This window comes from Colletotrichum costaricense, assembly GCF_030867565.1.
Source record: "Colletotrichum costaricense strain IMI 309622 chromosome Unknown Scaffold_1.1, whole genome shotgun sequence".
Lineage (NCBI taxonomy): Eukaryota > Fungi > Ascomycota > Sordariomycetes > Glomerellales > Glomerellaceae > Colletotrichum > Colletotrichum costaricense.
Genome location: NW_026848230.1, coordinates 2,648,525 through 2,668,786, shown reverse-complemented (window position 1 = coordinate 2,668,786; position 20,262 = coordinate 2,648,525). Strand labels below are relative to the sequence as shown.

General features: G+C 55.1%; 8 protein-coding genes across 8 annotated transcripts; 5 read left to right on the top strand and 3 right to left on the bottom strand.

Annotated features, from left to right (window-relative positions):
- Window positions 1–507: 507 nt before the first annotated feature.
- Window positions 508–2,140, top strand: CCOS01_00941 (FAD dependent oxidoreductase; the record flags this gene model as incomplete). The annotated part of the gene is made up of 3 exons (XM_060449137.1): window positions 508–661; window positions 727–1,692; window positions 1,803–2,140. 3 exons carry the CDS (start codon window positions 508–510, stop codon window positions 2,138–2,140), a joined length of 1,458 nt encoding a protein of 485 aa, XP_060320575.1.
- A 599-nt stretch (window positions 2,141–2,739) lies between these two features.
- On the bottom strand, window positions 2,740–3,711 carry CCOS01_00940 (dihydrodipicolinate synthetase; the record flags this gene model as incomplete). The annotated part of the gene is made up of 1 exon (XM_060449136.1): window positions 2,740–3,711. One exon carries the CDS (start codon window positions 3,709–3,711, stop codon window positions 2,740–2,742), a length of 972 nt encoding a protein of 323 aa, XP_060320574.1.
- A 4,090-nt stretch (window positions 3,712–7,801) lies between these two features.
- On the top strand, window positions 7,802–9,171 carry CCOS01_00939 (oxidoreductase family protein; the record flags this gene model as incomplete). Its single annotated transcript, XM_060449135.1, has 3 exons — window positions 7,802–7,825; window positions 7,880–8,042; window positions 8,108–9,171. The coding sequence occupies 3 exons, from the start codon at window positions 7,802–7,804 to the stop codon at window positions 9,169–9,171; spliced, it is 1,251 nt and encodes a 416-aa protein (XP_060320573.1).
- Window positions 9,172–10,769: 1,598 nt separating this feature from the next.
- On the top strand, window positions 10,770–11,585 carry CCOS01_00938 (ribosome biogenesis protein Nop16; the record flags this gene model as incomplete). Its single annotated transcript, XM_060449134.1, has 2 exons — window positions 10,770–10,882; window positions 11,015–11,585. The coding sequence occupies 2 exons, from the start codon at window positions 10,770–10,772 to the stop codon at window positions 11,583–11,585; spliced, it is 684 nt and encodes a 227-aa protein (XP_060320572.1).
- A 569-nt stretch (window positions 11,586–12,154) lies between these two features.
- On the bottom strand, window positions 12,155–13,199 carry CCOS01_00937 (uncharacterized protein; the record flags this gene model as incomplete). The annotated part of the gene is made up of 3 exons (XM_060449133.1): window positions 12,155–12,677; window positions 12,741–12,961; window positions 13,035–13,199. The coding sequence occupies 3 exons, from the start codon at window positions 13,197–13,199 to the stop codon at window positions 12,155–12,157; spliced, it is 909 nt and encodes a 302-aa protein (XP_060320571.1).
- A 419-nt stretch (window positions 13,200–13,618) lies between these two features.
- On the top strand, window positions 13,619–13,918 carry CCOS01_00936 (uncharacterized protein; the record flags this gene model as incomplete). Its single annotated transcript, XM_060449132.1, has 1 exon — window positions 13,619–13,918. The coding sequence occupies one exon, from the start codon at window positions 13,619–13,621 to the stop codon at window positions 13,916–13,918; it is 300 nt and encodes a 99-aa protein (XP_060320570.1).
- A 2,371-nt stretch (window positions 13,919–16,289) lies between these two features.
- On the top strand, window positions 16,290–17,965 carry CCOS01_00935 (initiator tRNA phosphoribosyl transferase; the record flags this gene model as incomplete). The annotated part of the gene is made up of 3 exons (XM_060449131.1): window positions 16,290–16,642; window positions 16,761–16,795; window positions 16,863–17,965. The coding sequence occupies 3 exons, from the start codon at window positions 16,290–16,292 to the stop codon at window positions 17,963–17,965; spliced, it is 1,491 nt and encodes a 496-aa protein (XP_060320569.1).
- A 248-nt stretch (window positions 17,966–18,213) lies between these two features.
- On the bottom strand, window positions 18,214–19,027 carry CCOS01_00934 (haloacid dehalogenase-like hydrolase; the record flags this gene model as incomplete). The annotated part of the gene is made up of 2 exons (XM_060449130.1): window positions 18,214–18,942; window positions 19,019–19,027. 2 exons carry the CDS (start codon window positions 19,025–19,027, stop codon window positions 18,214–18,216), a joined length of 738 nt encoding a protein of 245 aa, XP_060320568.1.
- Between the last annotated feature and the right edge of the window lie 1,235 nt (window positions 19,028–20,262).

Sequence of the window (20,262 nt, the reverse complement as noted above, 5' to 3'; positions counted from 1 at the left end):
CGAAGAGCCGGGGAGGCTAGGTAGGTATCTCAAATCCAATGGAGGGGCTCACGCAGCCACGCCAGACCGGCTCATAACGTTATCGGTATTTGGCCACCCATCGATTGTCAATTACTAAGCAGGACGCAGCCGAGCCGAGGCGGATCAATGCTTGTTCCGTCATAGCTCCCTCGCCGAGGTGATTTCCGTATTTGGAATGCAAGGTCGACCCTGAGCCAATTGCCGCCCCGGTCTCTCTCAGCGCAATCTTTCCCAATCACCAGTACGCGAATCACCCGAATCACGCCAGGCTGCTCGAGACTTTACTGCAACCCGCTACCAACAGAACCGGATACCTGCTCCAAAGTACCTTGAAGAGGGGGGGCCGCAGCCCGGCCGCGGTCTCGTTCTATCAACGTTCCGCCGCCGTCACCACGCGCTATCGATAAGGAACTTACCCCGCCACGGACCGTGCCCCTCGAGGAGCTCAGGGTCAAGCAGGACACGGCCGCCCCACGGGGTGACGAAATGCCCGCCGTCAGGAAGAAGACGAAGAAGCAGCGGCGCGAGAAACGACAACTCGACATTGCAAGACGGATACTCGAGGAAGAGGCCCTGTCGACACTAACACCGCCCTTGCCAGCCATGGATCCCCAAGCAAAGCGCAACATTGTCATCGTCGGTACGTCTACTACACAACAGGGTCGTCTTCGTCGTCGTCGCCACTTTAAGTAGACTGACATCAAGGGCATGGCCACTTTGCAGGTGGCGGCATCATCGGTTCCACAACGGCCTACTTCCTCACAAGACACCCGAAATACAACCCTGCCCTCCATCGCATCACAATCCTCGAGGCCACTGCCATCGCCTCAGGCGCCTCTGGCAAAGCGGGCGGCCTACTCGCCCTCTGGGCCTACCCGTCTTGCCTCGTTCCACTCTCCTACCGCCTGCACAAGGAGCTCGCCGCGGAGCACGGCGGCGAGAAGAGATGGGGCTACCGGCGCGTCAATTGCGGCAGCTTCGAGGCCCGCGTCACGAAGCAGACGCTCGAGAACATTAAACAAGCTGCCGTGAAACCTGAGGCTGTCGTGCCTGGCGCCAACGAAGGCGAGCAGGAAAAGGGGTGGGAAAGGCTGCCGAAGCAGGACGAGGCCGCCGAGGCCATGTTGCGAGATTCGGGCGGCGTCGTGCCGGGGGACCTCGACTGGATCGATCGGGCCGCCGTCGAGACGTACGCCGAGATGGGCAGGCCCGGAGCGACGGAGACGGCGCAGGTGCATCCCTACGACTTCACCACGTCAATGGCGGCGCTGGCGCAGGAAAAGGGCGTCGAGGTGCGGACCAACGCGCAGCTGAAGAGGATTATCTCCGGTGAGAGCGCAGGCGGCGGCGGCGGCGGCGGCGGCGTCAAGAGCGTCGAGTACCTTGATCGCGAGTCCAACGAGACCCGGACGATCGACGACGTGACGGACGTCCTAGTGTCCGCGGGGCCGTGGACCGGTCGCCTGCTGCCGCGGTCCAAAGTCACGGGCCTGCGGGCCCACAGTGTCGTCTACAACGCCGACGTGAGCCCCTACGCCGTCTTCACCAGCATCAGGCTCCCGGCCGACTTTGTGCCGGAGCACCGGGTCAGCAAAGGACAAAAAAGAAAACACAAGCGCGTCGTCGACCCGGAGATTTATGCGCGGCCGTATGGCGAGGTGTATGCATGTGGTTCGTTGCCCCCTTTCCCCCTTCCCGTCCCTTCCCCTTAGACATATTCAAAAACCAAACCCCAAGTCATCAAAGACACAAAGCTTACGGCAATACTCCCCACACTCTAGGCGAACCAGATGAAGACGCACCCCTCCCAGACACAGCAGACAAGGTCCAAGTAGACGAAGCCAACTGCGACGACATCATCTCGTACATCGCCACCGTCAGCCCCGCCCTGGCAGCCGCCTCCGTCAAGGCGAAGCAGGCGTGCTACCTGCCCCAACACGAGTCTGGCCCCCTCATCGGCGCGACATCGGTCCCGGGCCTATGGCTCGCGGCCGGCCACACGTGCTGGGGCATCCAGAACGGTCCCGCGACGGGAAAACTCATGTCCGAGTATATACTCGACGGCAAGACGGCCAGCGCCGATATCTCGGAGCTGGATCCGAGGCGGTATAGAGTCTAGGTGGTCTGTGATATTTAACGCAGACATACAGTGGAAGCGCAATTTGGTACTGGAACCGTTGCTGCATGGTATAGAAAAATACGGTAGAGACGCATGATTAATGAAACATGAACAGTCATTTGAAAAAATCATCAAATCTATTATGAGGCTCCCCTAGGATACTCGGTCCCGAGGACAATATCTCTGACTATGCGCACCTCTTAGTGCAAGAGTACCAAGTTGGTTGTGGCACCAACAAATGCAACCTCTCATCCCAAATCGTTATTTCCGCGCCCAAAAACTCCCTATAAAACTATCGATAGATGCCAACCCACTTTGTGTCTTTTTGGAGGGATGAGGACAAAAAAGTTCGAGCTATGTCAGGCTAGGTACCTTGGTGAGAGTGAGGTGGGGGGTACGCCAAAGAGCTCGGCACATCATCACCCCGGACATTCTTCCGAGACCTAGCCCGGGGAAACTACCCCCACGGCCGTGATCGGTGGGAAGGGGGACGTTTACCCCACCATCTGTCACGCCGGGCACAAAAAAAGTTGCCCGCACGCTGAAATCATTTCTCATGAGTGCATGAAATCATGAGAACGAGGAAGATTACCTTCCAATTAGAGGGAGTTCTCAATGTCCATGACCTCCTTGATGCCCTCCTCAATAGAAAGGGTACGGGCCTTCTCCAGACGTCTCAGAGGCCGTCTTGGGAAGCCTCCGTAGCCGTAGTAGCTCTGGATGGCGCCCTTGGTGCCCGCGATGGCAGCCTTTGTCAGGAACCAGTCGCCGCGGCTGAGCTTCTTCTGGAGCTCAATGGCCTCGTCCCTCTTGCCCTCCGAGTAGAGGTTCCACACCTTGACGCAGACCTTGGGCATGACATTGGCACCGCCGGCGATGATGCCGCTGCCGCCGCTGGCGAGGGTCTGGGCCGTGAAGTCGCATATGCCGCCAAAGGCCATGTAGCCGGAGCCTTCTGACCAAGGGGTCTTTGCGTTGGTGGCGAGGGCTACGCGGGTGAGCTTGCCCGTGTTGCCGCAGGTGAACTTTGTGCCGACGATGTTGGGGTGCTCCGCCAGCTTGATGAGCAGGTCGCTGTCCATGTCGATGCCAGAGACGGCGCCGGGGTAGTTGTAGAGGACAAGAGGGATGGGGCTCTGGTCGGCGACGGCGATGAAGTAGTCGTAGATGGCCTGCTCGTCCATTTGGGCGCGGAAGTAGGAGGGGGGAAGGATGAGGGAGTAGTCGGCGCCGACCTCGAGGGCGGCCTTGGAGAGCTCAATGGTGCCGCGGACACTGCCCTCGGTGGCACCGAGAATGATGGGGGTGCTCTGGAAGCCGGCAGCGTCAAGAGCCTCACGGGTGGCCTTGGTCACGGCCAGCTTCTCCTCGCGTGTGCAGTGGGCAGCCTCTCCGTTGGAACCCATGACGACCAGACCGGCAAGACCAGCCTTGGCCAGGCGCTCGGCGTGCTTCTTGATGGTAGGGATGTCGAGATCTTCCGTCTCGGGGTCGAAGAAGGTCATGGTGGGGGCGTAGATGCCGACGGGGAGGGGGCGGCGAGCGCCACTGCTTCCGTTGGAGACGGTCATGATGGGCTGGTTTGGTGGGTGAGCTGGATGAATGAGAGAGCTGTGAGCAAAGTGTGAGTGAGAGGGGTAGGTTGTAGAGGTGAAGAGCACAAGAGAAGAGTGGTGTGGTTGGTGAGTAGAGGTGAGAGGTAATACTTACCAGAGAGACGAGTAGAGACCGGTGTTGTATTTATAGGAGGGAGAAAGAAGAGAGACGACGAGGAGGACGGGATGATTTCCGTGAGCTAATGGGCTTGTTCCAGTATCAGCAAGCCCGCGTGGGGTGGGATGAGTCTAGAAATAAATATTTGACATGTCGCGAGGGCCTTGCTCGTGTGGACATTGGCCCGAACTATCGAGCATCGTGTAGACTCAAAGCCAAGACCGGAGAAGCTAACAACTGCACAACGGGGCCACCTTGGGACGCTCCCTTGCACCCCCAGTTGGGGGAGGGAGGGGGAGGGGCAATCGGAAACTAGACGAGAAGAACGCTAAGAGAAATGGAGAAGGGGGTGGAGTGTGCAGAGAAACGAGGTGCATCGCCGGTACTGCGGCAAGCGGTTCCTGTTTCCAGGTAGCTCAACAATGAGGCTTTTGGTGTCCAATTCCTACTCTTTGATGGCCCGCATTAGCCTACTAGGATAATGATGGTCAAGCTCACATATTTGCAGATATCTTGAGTGAAGATATGGACAGCATTGGTGAGGATGAAGTCGGCTCGCTGCGTTTCAGTCCCACTTTGAGGAGGAATCCTCTGGGCAGGGCTCTCAGTCATGGCGGGGTATTTGCAGACTTCGAGAAAAGACAGTCGTCACACGTCACAAGACGAAGGAAATCCGAGACAAGCAAGGGACTTCCCTTGAAGCTCCGATCCATCCAACATCGCCCACCCACGTCTGTGGTCCGTGGGCTCCGGTAATAGACGGTAGGGAAGATGCATCTGCTGTAAGCTGTAGCCCTGTGTCGTGGGCAGGATCTGCTGGGAAGATGGATTGCGCCAATGCCACGAGATCTGCACGGAGGCAACCAGCACAGGGCTGGGTGGTGTCCGAAATCTGAAAACGCGCGTGGAGGGCAATACCAGACGGTGATGAGAAAGATGGCATTATTGGGAGAGCTGTCGTCTGGTCATGCAGCACAAGGCCAGTCAAGCCCGTCTTGAGCATTAGCGCTGAACTGGGACATGCACAGCTGCAGGCCGGAGGGTGCCTGGCAAATCATCCGGCGATTGGTAGCCCAGTCTCGGGTTTGCTCGCCCGTCGTGCATGAGTTGAACTCTTTTCCGTTGTCATCTCTCTTTTGACCTATCGACACCGCCAGAAGTGTAGACGCACTGAGCGGCATATTGGAGACGAGGAAAGTGACGAGAGCCACGGCGGCAGTGGTGTTCAGCTCAGAAGATACTGAAACCCTACGGTCAGCATCAAGAAGTGAATTCGGTAAGATGTCTTGCTGTGTATCTGGAGACGAGCCAAGTAAACTATGCTCTGTGCCAGCGATGACTTTTCTCTAAGCAAGTCCGGATCGCTACCGGTCAGCTCCGATGACCGCAGCCTGTGGCCGGCGGGAGAGAACCGGTAAGGCCACTGAAACAGTAGAGCATCTAGCAGATGGCGCAGTGCATCGCTGTAACCTCTTTGCAACGATATGTGAGAGGCTGGCCGGCGATACGAAGCGTATGGAGTGGCATGGATTTGTGCGTCGTTGAAGTGTTGGAGAAGGTTGGAAGTGATGGAGATGGAAGTCAAATGAGTGGACGGAGAAATTACGTCCAAGATGTTCCTCCAATAGGAAGCAGAGAATTATGCCTGGCAGGGTAAGTGGAGTGTCTTTGATTGAGTGGAGGTACCACGGTACCTTAGCTTCAGAGTTGGAGCAGGCACGGAGGGGCACGAGGGGTCTAGCCATCGGCGCTGGAACGGAATGGACGAGCGAAAGGACATAATGTAGGTAACAAGACTCGCGATCAATGTGAGATGCATGTAAAAAGGCGTTAGGTAGTCTAATATTCTGAAGAACCTTTCAAGGTTGGTGTGGCCTAGAGTCTGCGCTACGTTCTGGTGCAGATAGCATCATGAAAGGCTTCATGTTGTAAGTATTGAGTTACATAAGCTACTAGGTATCTACTTCTTAGACTCCAATTCTCGGGTAAAGTCGTTCAAAATATTGCATATTGCTAATGTCGCGGGCAATGAAACTCAAGTTGGTAGACTGCTGGCCAATACAACCACAGTCTTTAGCCGGTTGGAGAGGGATTAAATATCGAATTCTGCAGCCGATGTATCGTGTGCAGCAGGTAAAGGATCCCATCGCCTAATTTTCTTCGGAGCAGGATGCCCTGGTGCGCGTTTCGGAATGAAAATTACTGCATCAGCCGTAACTGCCTGCATACCGTCTGTCAGACGGGTTTCACAATCGAGAAATTTCCTAAACGCATTCTGTCCAGCGAAATGCGCAGTCTTATGGCCTACGGATACCTTGGTGGTTTATTGAGATATCAACTCACTCAAGGTACCTTGTCTCATGTATTTCATACCAGCGGTCATCCATGTCACGAGTTGTCGCGGGGCAGATGGGGCGTGGGGGCGGGGAATGGGGCCAGGAAAAAGATACTTGTACCAGCACTGAGGTTGTGTGTCCCCGGGCGGGCGAAGGCTATCCAGGTAAACTTCGTCAAGTCCAAAATCAGAAACTGAGAATATTGGCTTCTTGAATCATTTAGCTTCCGTTTAGTTCGACGATTGTCCAACATCATTCTTGCTCGCTCTCGGCTCTCAAAAGTTTGGGGATTGAGTTGTGGTACGAATACTCTAAACAGGGTTGATTCTTCTACGAAATGGTCTTCCCAGCCAATGGGTAATAACCGGCGTTAATTGCTCTAACCAGCCAGCAATTGATCACCCCGTTTAAACAAATTGGCATTATTCTCCTTGGCCGAGTCCACACGTTACTAGGTAGGCCGACTACTAGCACAAAGTGAGGTACACAAGCACACCCGTTGAACCCCAATGGAAGAACGGCACGACGCTGCCCCACACTTGCGATTCCCACGGCCCCTCCCCCTCCCCCTCATTCCACTTTTTTTGCTGCCCCTCCATGTTTCTCTGACTCTTCAGTCGCGAAACTGCAACTCCCAGATGTCTTCACTCTGGTTATTTCTCTGAAATGAGAAGGCAGTGCACAGAAAAAACTTCAAAGAAAAATTGGCTACGGAGTTGCCCTGGTATCATTGGAAGCCCATGCTAAATCATGAAAATCCGGCAAGATGGCGTGGCGGCGCAGCCTCCGTCTTGGGCTTGAATCGGCCGGTGCGACCCTCCGAACACCGGCGTCGACGGCACCGTGGCTTCGGTCATTCTCGGGATGTGTTTCCAGAAGCAGCAGCATGTTTTTTTCTTCTCCTACATTCTTTCCCCTCTAGGGACAAATTTCCATTACTATAGTCAGAAGTTCTTTGCAAAATCTCTCATGATTCCGCAATATGCTCCCGATCCAAGTTGATGCTGGATGAACGCTGAAGAACCAACCATGCATGCGCCATGCAACTCGTTCGCTCTCCCAAAAGTCTCGGCTTTTTCTAACAAAACAAGCCAAGAGAAGCCATCATAGCACATCATACCAGAGACTCCCTATAATTGTCTCCATCAGACTATCTGAGCGGATAAGTCGAGCGTCTGGGCTGGGGGAGCTGACGCACGGCGGAGTGCGGGGCTGATAAATCCCTCCAATTGTCTTCCCCCCTCCTCTGCCCCTCAATTTTTCCGGGCCCAGCTTTGTCGTGGAGTAGCTACGAGACGTGACGGAGACGAGACGGGAGCTTCTCCTTAGTCGCCATGCCACGGCGAGCTTCATCTTAAAGAGAGAAAAATATTCTTGGCCTGCCCATTATTATCCGTTGCCGCTCTTGTTCCGTGCTGTCTCTCGCTGCGTCTCGCCCGAGCTACTTGTGCTACTTTGCCCACTGACACGTTCCCACCCCTCTATTATATAGACCGTAACTTTCGCCGTCTGTCCTAGCTCGTGAAGTTCCTCTTCTCCATTCCCTCCCAAACTCTCCTCTCCCCTCACCTGTATCATTTTCCAAACCATTGAAAGAAAAGACGCGACCAAAATGGAGCCTCTCAACGTCTTGATGGTAAGCCAATTCAGAATCATTCGGCTCAGTTCCACGTGCTAATCTCATCACCAGGTTGGTACCGGAGAGTACACCACCGGCTTCGTCGGTGGCGGTGCTTCTGGTTCGGACAAGAAGGTGGGCGTCGTCGGCCTGACTCTCTTCGACCTGAGGAGAAGAGGCAAGGTCAACCAGCTGGGCATGGTTGGCGTCAACGGCACAAAGTTCCCCGCCATTAGTACGCAAAACACCACTATCCCGAGCCAATATAGTCAAAGTGACAATGCTGACCTGTGCGTGAAGGGGAGCATCTCCACAAGAACATCACCCAGGCTTACAACGGCCTGGACACCTCCTTCGACTCATACCCCGCCAACGACAAGAAGGACCCCGACTCCTACAAGACGGCCATCGACGCCCTCAAGGCCGGCGACGCCATCACCATCTTTACCCCCGACACCACCCACTATCCCATCGCCCTCTACGCCATCGAGCGTGGCATCCACGTGCTCCTGACCAAGCCCGCCGTCAAGGACCTGGAGCACCACCAGGCCCTCATCGAGGCCGCCGACAAGAAGGGCGTCTACGTCTTCATCGAGCACCACAAGCGCTTCGACCCGGCCTACTCAGACGCCCGCTTCAAGGCCCAGAAGCTCGGCGACTTCAACTACTTTTACAGCTACATGTCCCAGCCTAAGTCCCAGCTCGAGACCTTCAAGGCCTGGGCCGGCGTCGACTCGGACATCTCTTACTACCTTAACAGCCACCACGTCGACATTTGCGACTCCATGGTCACCCAGCAAGGCTTCGTCCCCGTCAAGGTCTCCGCCTCGGCGTCAAAGGGCATCGCCACCGACCTCGGCTGCGACCCGGCCACCGAGGACACAATCTCCGTCCTCGTCCACTGGGAGAAGAAGGGCGACCCATCCAAAAAGGCCACGGGCGTCTACACCGCCAGCTGGACCGCGCCCCAGCGCGCGGGCGTCCACTCGAACCAGTACTTCCACTACCTCGCCGCCAACGGCGAGATCCGCGTCGACCAGGCCAAGCGCGGCTACGACGTCGCCGACGACTCGGCGGGCCAGCTCATGTGGTACAACCCCTTTTACATGCGCTACGCGCCCGACGAGGACGGAAACTTCAACGGCCAGACGGGCTACGGCTATATCTCGCTCGAGAAGTTCGTCGACGGCTGCCGGCAGGTCAACTCTGGCCAGCTCAAGCCCAAGGATCTCGATGCCAAGGGTTTGCCTACCCTCAAGAACACCATCGCCACCACGGCTATCCTCCACGCCGGCAGGAAAAGTATCGACGAGAACCGTGAGATCAAGATTGAGGTCAACGACGGTGTCTGGAAGCTGGTGTAAGGGGTTTTGTGTGTTGAAGGGATGACGACCTTGTGTGGATGACCTGTGGATATGTAAAGGGCTTATATACCATCTGCTATTTTACGCTGAATGAAAATAATTCATGACATGAATGAGATTACGCTTTGATTGCGATGAAATTTTAAGCCAGAGTTTTATCGATCGTGAAAATGGGATGTCCAGAGATTTGAACCACAGTGTAAGTTCACACATGAAGGTGTGCGATCCATCATCACAGGAAGTTCTCATCCGCCCTTACGAGCTTGACCTATCAGTCGGACAACAGCCAATGAAAAGCGCCAAGCGACCATCTCAAATAGTCAATCGCTTCTGAGAAAACATTCTCCAGCTTCAAGAGTCAGAACTAATAATGGATAACAACATCACAAATCTGAGTCGATTCCTCCATGGTTGGCGTGGGATGAATCATCACAGCTTGCCGCGCACGTCTATCTATCTAGCCGAAGGGCTAATCACTCTTTCGCAACCGCGATCCTCATCCTCCAACCCTGTGCTAGGCCGTAGTCCCCACGATATAGGTCGAACCGATACAAGAGAAGCCAAAAAAGAGTTCACCCCCCCGGTGCTGAACTGGGGGCTACATCTCTTGGTGCTCATGCTGGAAACTCGAAATATCTAGTGCTTATGCTGGAATTCGAACTCGTGAACTCTCGTATGCGCTTAGCCTGTTGTCGAGTAGGCTGAATGGCGTAGATTTTAATTGTTGACAACGAACCACTCCACCACCCAGTCCAGTTTGACCTGACCCCCCCGGCCTAGAGGAGCGCCTGCTGTTGCTGGTGACGAGAATGGTATTGAGGGGGCCTATATGGGCTTCATCTGTGGTGTATTGTGATGTTCAGGGCGAATATACATGAAGGCGCAGGTGGGATGTGCCACGCGCAAGGCACCTACCTGCCTACTTTAAGGTATCGACAGCTGCGTGAGAGGCAAGAACGCTGGAACACAGATTGTAAAGATATCGGCGTTTCTTTTACTGCTTGTAAACAGTGTGTCCCAACGAACGGCTATGATTTGAAAGAAAGTAACACTCAAAAAATGTTGATACGATGATAGAGAAGGTTTCAGAATGGAGAGAGTCCTAAAGCTTCTTAGGCGATATCCGCGAGAAGATTCGATTAAAGCCATCCATGAGGACTCGACCTCACCCTCCTCTCAAACAACCTACCCAGAACGCCTTGGATCTGTCGTAATTTATAATGAAGTTAATTTCTACGAAAAAAAAGAGACTCCAAGGAACTTGAATACCTCAAGTACGGCACGGAACTAAAGGCATCACATTCAGGTGAGAAAGACGAATCTCGGTCAGGTGTCGGTGGATCTCGGTGAATCTCGGTGTATATATCAGCACCTGCACGTCGAACCACGCTAAGCCCGATACGAGCCAAGCGGCCCCTCCCCCGATAAGATAAGATTAACAAAAAATTCGAGAAGCGGCAACTTGAGCAACCTCTAGCCAAACTGCTTTGCGCCCGGCCACCTCGTACCTCGTTAATTCTACCTTACCCAAGGCACTGTTGATCCCGCATCCCACCACCTCCTTCACCTTCTCCGAAAAAAAAGACAATCGGCTCACAATGGGTTCCGTCCTCCAAAAGAAGAAGCGCCGCTCCGGCCGCGCCAAAGTCAAGACAAACAGGCCCAAGAAGCTCCTCAACCCTCTCGGCAACGACATCATCGCAAAGAACTGGTACGCAGACACACACACACACACACACACACACACACACTCGTCGCCCCTTTGAACTGCCCGCACCTCTACGTCCAGATCCCACTACCGAGAGAGAAACACAATTTGTGCTGACCACCCATTGTCGTCCAGGAACAAGAAGGAAACCCTCACCCAAAACTACCGCCGCCTAGGCCTCACAGCCCGCCTCAAATCAGCAACAGGCGGCACAGAAAAGACACTCGCCCAACTCGAGCAAGCAAAGACTGCCTCCTCCTCCTCCACCGCCGCCAAGCGTGACCCCTTCGCCATCTCCACAACCGAAGAAGCCGTCTTCGAAGAAGCCCGCGTCGAGCGCGACGCCGACGGCAAAATCATCAAGATCCACTACGCCAGCGCCAATAAGCGTCCCAACCCCCTCAACGACCCCCTGAACGCCCTCGAAGAAGGATCCGACGACGAAGAGGAGAACGAAGAAGAATGGGGTGGCATCGACGACGAGAGCAGACCCGAAGTCATCCGCCTCCTCGAAAAGGAAGCCGCCCTCCCCGAGATCAAGAAGCCGCGACACATTAGCCAGCAGGAGAAAGAATGGCTCGAGAGGTTGATTGCCAAGCACGGCGACGATTACGATGCCATGGTGCGGGATCGCAAGTTGAACCCCATGCAGCAGACGAAGGGCGATATCGCGCGCCGGGTGAAGAGGTTTACTGGCAAGGCGTAAATCTTTTCGGGAGAGGAGACGCAGTGTAGATGAGAAGGGGGGAAAATGGAAGGAAGGAAGTAGAGGGGAGGGGAAGAAAGCATTTACAGAGAGGGAGGGCATGGAAGGAAAGAAAAAGTTCCAAAAGGAGTCGTTCATATTACATGTTGGTCGGTGGTAAGAGCCTGGCCATAGAGGAAATACTGTTGTGTTCCCCCTTTGAGGAGTTATGGCGTTTTCAGATCAAATCTTTTTGGCATAAAACACAATATTCCACATGTTCACTACGAAAGCAAGCTGATCATTTTTCATCATTGACTTTTAATCGTCATGTCATCAAATTTGATGTCTACCTAGAGAGAGCTTCATGCCTGGTATCTTTGCGATTACCTTTGTTACAAATGGGACGCCAACAACACCCCGTAATCCGGAAAATAAAAATCCAAGCCCATCTATGTGAACACTGGACAGCACAGTCCGTCCGCCTTCGTCAACCCAAAACCGGCCTAGGTTTTGCTCGGGCTGTGGCCCTGCCGTCACAAATCCTTCACACTGGAATACTATCCCATTGAAAGAATAGGATATTCATCTTAATGCATCGTGCGATCGTAGGGCGCAGAAGGGAACTGCGCCGGCCGGTCGTCGTCGTAAGCAGGCGCTGCGCCATACGGCTCAGGGGCGGAGTACGGTTGTACCGCCGCCGCGGGGCTGGTGGAGGTGGGCCTCTGGGGATGAGTTTGAGAGTGGTACTCGGTCTCGCTGTCGAACATGGCACCGTTCTGGCGCGAGGGGAGGGATCCGTAGCGGTTCGGGTCGTCATCCTCGCCGTAGGCCGAGCTGCCGGCGCCGTAGCGACTGTTGTAGCTGTTGTTGGCGTATCCGTGGTTGCCGGTGGCGTTGCCGCCGTAGAGCGTTGTGTTGTCGTCGTTGTGGTCATCCATCTGGACGGGGGCGTATGCCTCCTCGTCGTGGGGTGCCATGGAGAAGGCGGCCTTGTCGGGGTCGATGTTGTCTCCGCCGAGCTTCTCCTTGTCGTAGCCGGGGAGCTTGCCGTGGAACTGGTAGTACTTCAGAGTGTACAGACTGACAAAGGTGCTGCCTCCGAAGAGAAGGCTGCCAAAGTGCTGTTAGCATCATTGCCTGAATAGCTGCGATCCACATTCTCTGATGACTTACCACACGAAAACACCCAAGCCGACAATGGCCTTGCTGAGCTTGCAGCCGTCACCGCACTGGTTGGCCGTGTTGTAGGCGGCCTGACTTGCGAAGGCAGAAAGCCAGATGATGCAGAAGCATGCATCTACGATGGCCATAGCGTAGGGGTTGGCCAGTTTTCTCGTTCTCGGCCACCGCGGCGCCATAATCAGGTAGATCCACGCTGGTAGCGAAAGGAAGCACTGCGATGCGACTGTCAGCGATTTGCATACCTTGCCAAAATACAGGACTCATTTTCCTGTCAGGTTGCCTTACCACTCCAAAAGTCCAGCCATTGTTGCCGACGATTTTTGCGTTATCGGCTCTAAACACTGCAATTTCCAATGCCCAAATGGCGAAGGACAGAATGAACTGGAAGATGTGCAGACCGAGCTTGACGCCGGGGACGTATTCCGGGTCAAAGTCGAGGTTTCCGAGCATGTTTGTCGTCGAGTCGTCGAATATGTCGGGTTTGTTGGTGATCTAGTAGGGTTTCCCTACGTTTGTGATCGAAAGGGGGATGTTGGATGAGAGGAGGTTGTCAGCTATGCGACTGTTGCTCCCCTGGCCTTTTTTCCCCTTCTAAATAAAGATCAAACTCAATCCGGCTCGGCAACGGGGTTTGGCGAGACAACCCAGGGATCGGAACCAGTGGACGGGGGGTTTTGGGGGGCCAATCGATAAGGGAACCCGCTGTAATGAAGTAAGATAGGTAGCTCGCTGGCTTGGGTTGTTCGGGTTGTGGGAACGAGTGTCGAGGGCGAGGTGAGATGCTGTTCGCTGATTGTCAAAAACACTGGAAACTATCCGTGAGAGAAAGCTTGGAGGTATGTGAGTGAGGTGAGGTGAGTGTGAGGAAGATGGGAGGTAATAGACGGGAAATCAGAAACAGAAGGAGCAAAGTGGCTTTTGGGGGACGCGTCTGCCTTTTCTTGTCTTTAAAACGAAACAGCCCTAGCTGGCCTCGAATTGCGGCAGTGACGAGACGTGGATTCAGTGGGCAACGACTCGTTCCCTCTTACCTTACTGTAGCAGTGGGCGGTGGAGTGGACGCCTGGCAGAGGGGTGGGTCCAAGCCGCGCCTGAAGCTCCCGTCATCTTTGGTCTTTGCCTTCCCTGCCTTGCCTTACCTTAGCAATTCGAAGTTTGCTGTGAGTTAAGGCAAGGTACCTTGAGGTATGTAATCATTCCACATTGCACTGCAGTGTACTCCGTGATCATCTTCTCGTCTTGATACCAACCTTGAGGCTTCAACCAGGATCCCTCCTACGGTCATTTTGCAGCCCCGATGCTGCGGAACCTCTACGCGCAATGGGACGGACACCAATGCGAACTCACGGCCCATGATCCAAGGACACTCCATGAACGGATGGATTCCACACAGGCACACGGGTTGGGATGAGGCAGACTGCGGAAACTTGGGTTGAACCAAGCCACTCAACCGCTGGGTTTACACTGCGCCACTGCGGCCCAGGCAGCGAATTATCGTCCCTCAAGTGCGACCAGCTGAGCAATAGATCCCTGCACGCCACGCCTCCCCGAGCGAATAGTTCGAACCCGTCTCTTTTTTTACCTTTTCTGTCCCCTTTGCCCTGTGGCCCTATGGTTCACCATGTGTCCATGTACTTGGTGTCGCCGCATGCTAGCCAAAGGGACGACGTTCAAGGTACAGAGAGCCTACCGAGGGGAGGAAGCCACGCACCATTTCAATGGTATGGTGCCTTTTCGTATTTCTCAACCGTCGACCGGCGCAAGCCAATGGCTGACGCGCCGTTGTTTCTCCTACCGAAGCCAGCGAGCCCTGATTTTCGTCTGACGTTGTCTGGCGTTGGATTGGTCGTTGCTTCGCGGTTGCTTTGCTGCTGCTTTTTTGCTGCATGCTAAAACGTCCTGGTTGTCACGGTTGTCTGGGGTGATGCGCGGCAGCAGGGGGAGAAATGGCCGGACGGCGATCATCAATGATGACAACCTGCAGACGATAATGGACCTCTATTCCTTGGACGGCAACCCACGGCAGACGAGACGAGACAAGACGACCGCCCGTTAGAGCTCCTGGAGAATATCGTCTTTTTGCGAACGGACTGGGTACTGTCATCGCAGCGGAGCCGCCACAGAATTTGCGCGCGACACTGACAATTGACACTGACTGACACATCAGCCGTCTTCAATTTTCGGAGAACCTAGCAAGATGAGGAAGCTAACACGAGCCCGCTGCCGCCGCATTCCGGATGGTCCACGCGCACAACGGCTGAGCCGCCCAGCGCTTCCCTCCCTACCGTCTGCTCCGTACGCCGGGATTGCGACTCTCAAGGTTCAATCGGCCTTGCATTGTTTGGTCACAGGGCAACTGTTGTCTCTCGTATGAGACGAGAGAAGAGAGGGCCTCAAGAGCCTCGGAACCTTGAGAGCCCATGGAAATGTAGTCTATTCCACAACGAAGACCTTGATCTTGACAGACGGGAACCCCGAGTCCGTCTCCAGCTAGACGAATCTCTCTGTCCGTTACTCTCCCACATCAAGAGAGCCGTTGGTCTGATCACCAGAGCAGCACAGCGGGAAGAGCGCACCAGATGCCCTTGCGCCAGGAAAATAAAGTCACTGATGTATCCGTAGGGTGGATATAATGGCGTAAGTCTTCGCCGCCCGACGCTATGTAAAGACGGGTCCCCATCCACCCACGGCCGCAGTACGGGCACAAGCTATTGCTAGGGTGCAGAGAAAGCATCTCACCCGCGCAGCAAGCAAGCGAGCGAGGAAGCGAGCGACAGTTACGTCGCCCATCTTGGCTGTACCCTACATAGCCACGCTTGCTTGCGTGTTGCCAATATGACATCTGCCGGCGCATCTTTACGACGAACAAAAAAAAAAAGGCGGGGAGATATCCTCGACATTCCGGTGTTTCCATCATCTTCTCCGTCTTCAACTCGTCGGCGTTACCGACTCTCAAGTCCGGCCCGAGAGAGCCCGCCGGCGGCGGTGGTGGCGGCAGCAGCAGCACAGAACTTTGATCATCTTGGGACGACATCTGAGTGAGGCATGCCAGCGATCCCTAGCTTGCGGCTGAATGCACCTGGAATTCAGCACGGACATGAGAATGAAGCCTCATTCAATGTCTCTTAACAATATCTCCGATGTCTCTGATCCCATTGAATCTCATTCAACCCTTGGCATCAACTCATCAAACTTTCATCTGCTAAACCTGCAGAATGAGTGCCTTGAAACATGACCTCACAATCTTATAATCGGTGTTATCCAAATGAAATGCGATGAATGAGTCGCCTCGCATCCATACAGTATCGAGTGACACTGTTTTCGCGCCATACTCAAGCGCAAGCACAGTGCAAAATAGGGTCGTCCACATTGGAAATTTCACGACCGAGACGTGCCTCATTTCGAGCCCTAGACAGTGCCAATCTTGTACAACCCCTTCCAACCTCACTCAATTTCATCTTGGATGAGATAGCTTCAATCCAAACACACCCCTGTTCTATCCTGGAGCGCCCTACCCCTCCAAAGCTTCAACCGGGAAACATGGCGCAAAACACACACCCCGCCGCCGCAGCACCCGCCCTCTCAGACCTCATCTTCCCCACGACGGCGAACCACAACTTTTCCCACATCCTCACGGATCTCAAGCGCTCTAACCTCTCCATCGCGAACCGACTTCGCTCTATCACGCAGGACGCCGACTTTGTGCAGGATGTCGCGGCCAGTTTCGGTCGTCCGCTTGTGGCGAACGAGCGCTGCGGGAGCTGGTATATTCGACCTGCGGACAAGCGGGCAAGCGCGTACTTTAAGAGTACGGATGGGCATACGAATGCCTGGAAGTTTAGTACGCGCAGGTTGAATTTGCATTTGCTTGAGCTTGTTGGGAAGCATGATGGGTGAGTTTTATGGTGGTGTTTTTGAACTTCGATGATGGTGGCATGAGTGCGTTCATAAGAGGAAGAGGCTTTGGATATAAACTGCTTCTAATAAGAGCAGAGCTGACTGAGAATCTAGATGCATCATTGTAGATTCAACCCGCAGAGGCAAGAGTAAGTCCACATCATCAGACTCATACATCAGCACATCCACGAAGCTCAAGACTAACACGACTCCCAGGAATGCCAGACGCCCTAAGCAAAACCATTCCAATCTGGTGCGCCGTCCTTAACGCAGCCCTCTTCCCAGACCTCGACCCGGCGCGCGAGCTCCGCCTCTTCACCCCGCCCAACGTCGTCTCGGCCTCGGAACACGCCCAAATCGCTGCCCTCCTCCCGTCCTTCCTCGCTTCCCTCAAGAGCCTCGACCTCGATCTCGCAGCTCTCCGTGCGCACGTCTCCAAGCCCCTGCGGCCATTTTGGGTCACGCAAGAGACGCAGCTTCCGTCGCTATCCGCGTCTGCGGGCGATGATGACGAGTCTGCGAAGAACGTGGTTTTCGAAGATTACCACCCCATCATCTGCTGCACCTCCTCGCGCCGTGTCGCCGGTACGGAAATGAGCGAGGCCGGGTACATCCAAGGCGCCGGCGACGACACGGAGAACTGGGCCCTCGGTCTGACAGCCGAAGTCTTTTGGGAGAACGCCGCGGCGCTGCTCTCGTGTCCCGAGGCCGATCTCCCGGAACTGGTTGTTCGTCTCGTCGCGGAGGACAAGAGGAATGCGCCGAGAGGGGTGCAGCCGAAGCGAGTTGCGCCGTGGATCTACGTCTGTCCTTTACCCCTGGACGATGAGGAAGACAGCAGTGGTGGTACGGATGCTGTGTCCGCGGGTGCGTGCAGAGTCGTGCTAACACAGGACGTCACGCCGCGGGACGCGTGGGTGAAATCTCCGACGTACATGCAAGTCGGCCTCGGGAAGCACAAGGTCGCGAGTCGCAACCTCCGGCAGGCGCTGCCGGATATCTGCGCCTTTACCGCGGGGTACCTCGACTCGCATAGTGATGTAGTAGAGGGCGCTGCCGAGGGCGACAGCAGCAGCAGTGGCAGCGTCCTCGTGGCCTGCGAGACGGGCAAGGATCTATCTATTGGCGTCGCGCTGGCCATTTACTGCTGGTGCTTCGACCGGGACGGCAAGTTTCGCGTGGCGGACTCGACGACGTTTTTCAACAAGGACATGATCCGGGTAAAGCTGGGGACAATCATGACGGCATATCCAGAGGCCAATGCGAACCGGGCTACATTGCAGAGTGTCAACAGCTTTCTCATGGACCACCGAAGATGAAAAGGTCTCTTTTTACTAGTCTTGAGTCTGTCTACCTGGATTCCATCTCTCTCCTGAGCGGGCTAGTTTGACAAAGCGCTTCCAATAATTGGAACGCTGTCGGTCCTGGCTAACGATATGAACACTTAAACAGAAATGGGAAGAAAATATAAGGGGTTTGGTAGGGAGAGGGAAGCCATCATGATCCCTCTACATCGCCCGCAGCCTCAACCTCACAGAGAAGGCGACGGGATAGAAACCCCGGCTAGTCAGGCGCTCCCGCTCTCAATCTTGGCCAGCATGTCGGGGAACTCGCTCCAGTCCTTCATGACGACCACGGCCCCGGCATCGCGCAGCACCTTCTCCATCTCCGCCTGCTTGTCGGCGGCGTAGGGGCCGACGTACCCAATCACCTTGATCCCCGCGCGCGTGCCGCTGAGCGTGCCGCTCTTGGAGTCCTCGATGGCGACGCACTCTTCGGGCTTCTTGCCGAGCGTCTTCATGGCGTGCAGGTAGATGGCCGGGTCGGGCTTGCTGGTGGGCTTGGGAAGCGACGTGGCGGCGCTGAAGACGACGTCCTCGGGGAAGTACTTGTCCTGCCCGACTTTCACGACGGACGCCCAGACGCGGCGCTTGGCGGACGAGGAGACGACGGACAGGGTATGCTTGCCGGCCTTTTGCAGCGCCTCGAGCTGGTCGTCGACGCCCGGGCAGGGTTTGAGTGCGGCTTTGAGCTTGGCGATGACGGCGTCCTCTTCGCGGGTGACGTACTTTTCGAGCTCGTCGGGTTGGAGCTCAAAGTTGTGGGACTTGGCGAGGCCGAGGAGCATGCCGCGGAAGTTTTGGCCGACGAACTCCTTGATGAGGGATTCGCCCGTGAAGCGCTGCTCGATGTTGCGGGAGGCGCAGATCTCGTTGATGAGGTCGGCGCAGGCCTCGAAGGCGAGTTCCTCGGAGAGGACGAGGGTGTTGTCGCAGTCGAAGAGGAGGGTTGTGATCTGCGTGGTGGTGGTTAGATCATGTCAGTTCGAGCTGGGTCGTACTCGGTCGACTTGGGTTCTCATCGTGACGTACTTGAGGCATGTTGGCGGTTATTTACAAAAGACTCGTCGGATGCTATTCCGGGTTTGAGGTGGAGAGCTTGCCTCGTGAAGAGCGGGGTTCAATGAAGCTGGGAGCTGAGAGCTGAGTCTGGAGGGGAGGAGGGGGAGTAAGCAAGCTATCTATAAGGTAGACGAAGCTTATTATCCGAGACCAATTGAGAAAGAAACCTTAGTTGCAGCTGGGGACTTGAAGAACTGGGAGCCTCGGAATGGAGGAGGAGAGGGCGAAGAAATGAACTACGTAGTGAATCAGGGTAGAATAGGACTTCTATTAAGGTATCTCACGCATCTCCCAGGAAACCACAAAGGTCTCTCTTTTCCTCCCGTCTTTCTCCCGCGCCCGCTTCCTTAACCCCCCTCCCCTCTTGCTCCAAGCCGGCTTTTCATTTTCGTCGTCCCAACGAGTCCAATGAGAGCCGCGGAAAATAACACGCAAAGTACGGTAAGTAAGTTAGGTAAGTCGGACCTCAACCAGCTCTGGCGGGAAAATGGCCTCACAATACCCGGCAGCACTTGCATCGATGGCTCTCTGGGCCTACCTAGGCTGGCTACCTAGAACGAGGGGCCCCACCAACGCTTTTACCCCTCCCCCTCCAAAACCCACGGGCGTCCCCATCCCGTCGTCCACCCGTTTCCCGCATGTGAAGTGTCGTCATCACCGCGGGGTCGAGTACTTACATACACATACATACATACATGCACCACCACATGGCCAATGTACATAAAGCTCATGAAGAACACCGCGGCGAAACTCCGGAACCGCAACCGCCGAATCTCGCTTGATGCGCCATTTACTTGCTTTGATATGAGAGGAATCCTGCATTCTTTGAACACCAATAGTTGTAGTTGGAGTAGCGGAAGCCGAGACTTCATCGCGATCAGCCCATCGTTCCAAACCCCCCGCACAAACCATCCGCCCTCCATCATCCCGACCTCCCGAGCCCGCCGCGCCCAGCTTGCGAAACAGAGTTCTGCCGAGCGTAGGGTCGGGGAACTCGGGGAGACGGGCCTATGAGAATCTTCATTACAACCTAACCTTGCGCGAAATATTCCGTCTGGCATAGCCGCGTAGATAAGTGTATCAGTATAGCATACAGATCAACGTCGAGTGATTGTCCACTATCGACGGGAGACGAGGCGCATTCGTACTCAGTAGGCTTGCCACCGAGGTCCTTTCTTTCTCCGTTCTGAATATCGTGATAAGATTGAGATAGC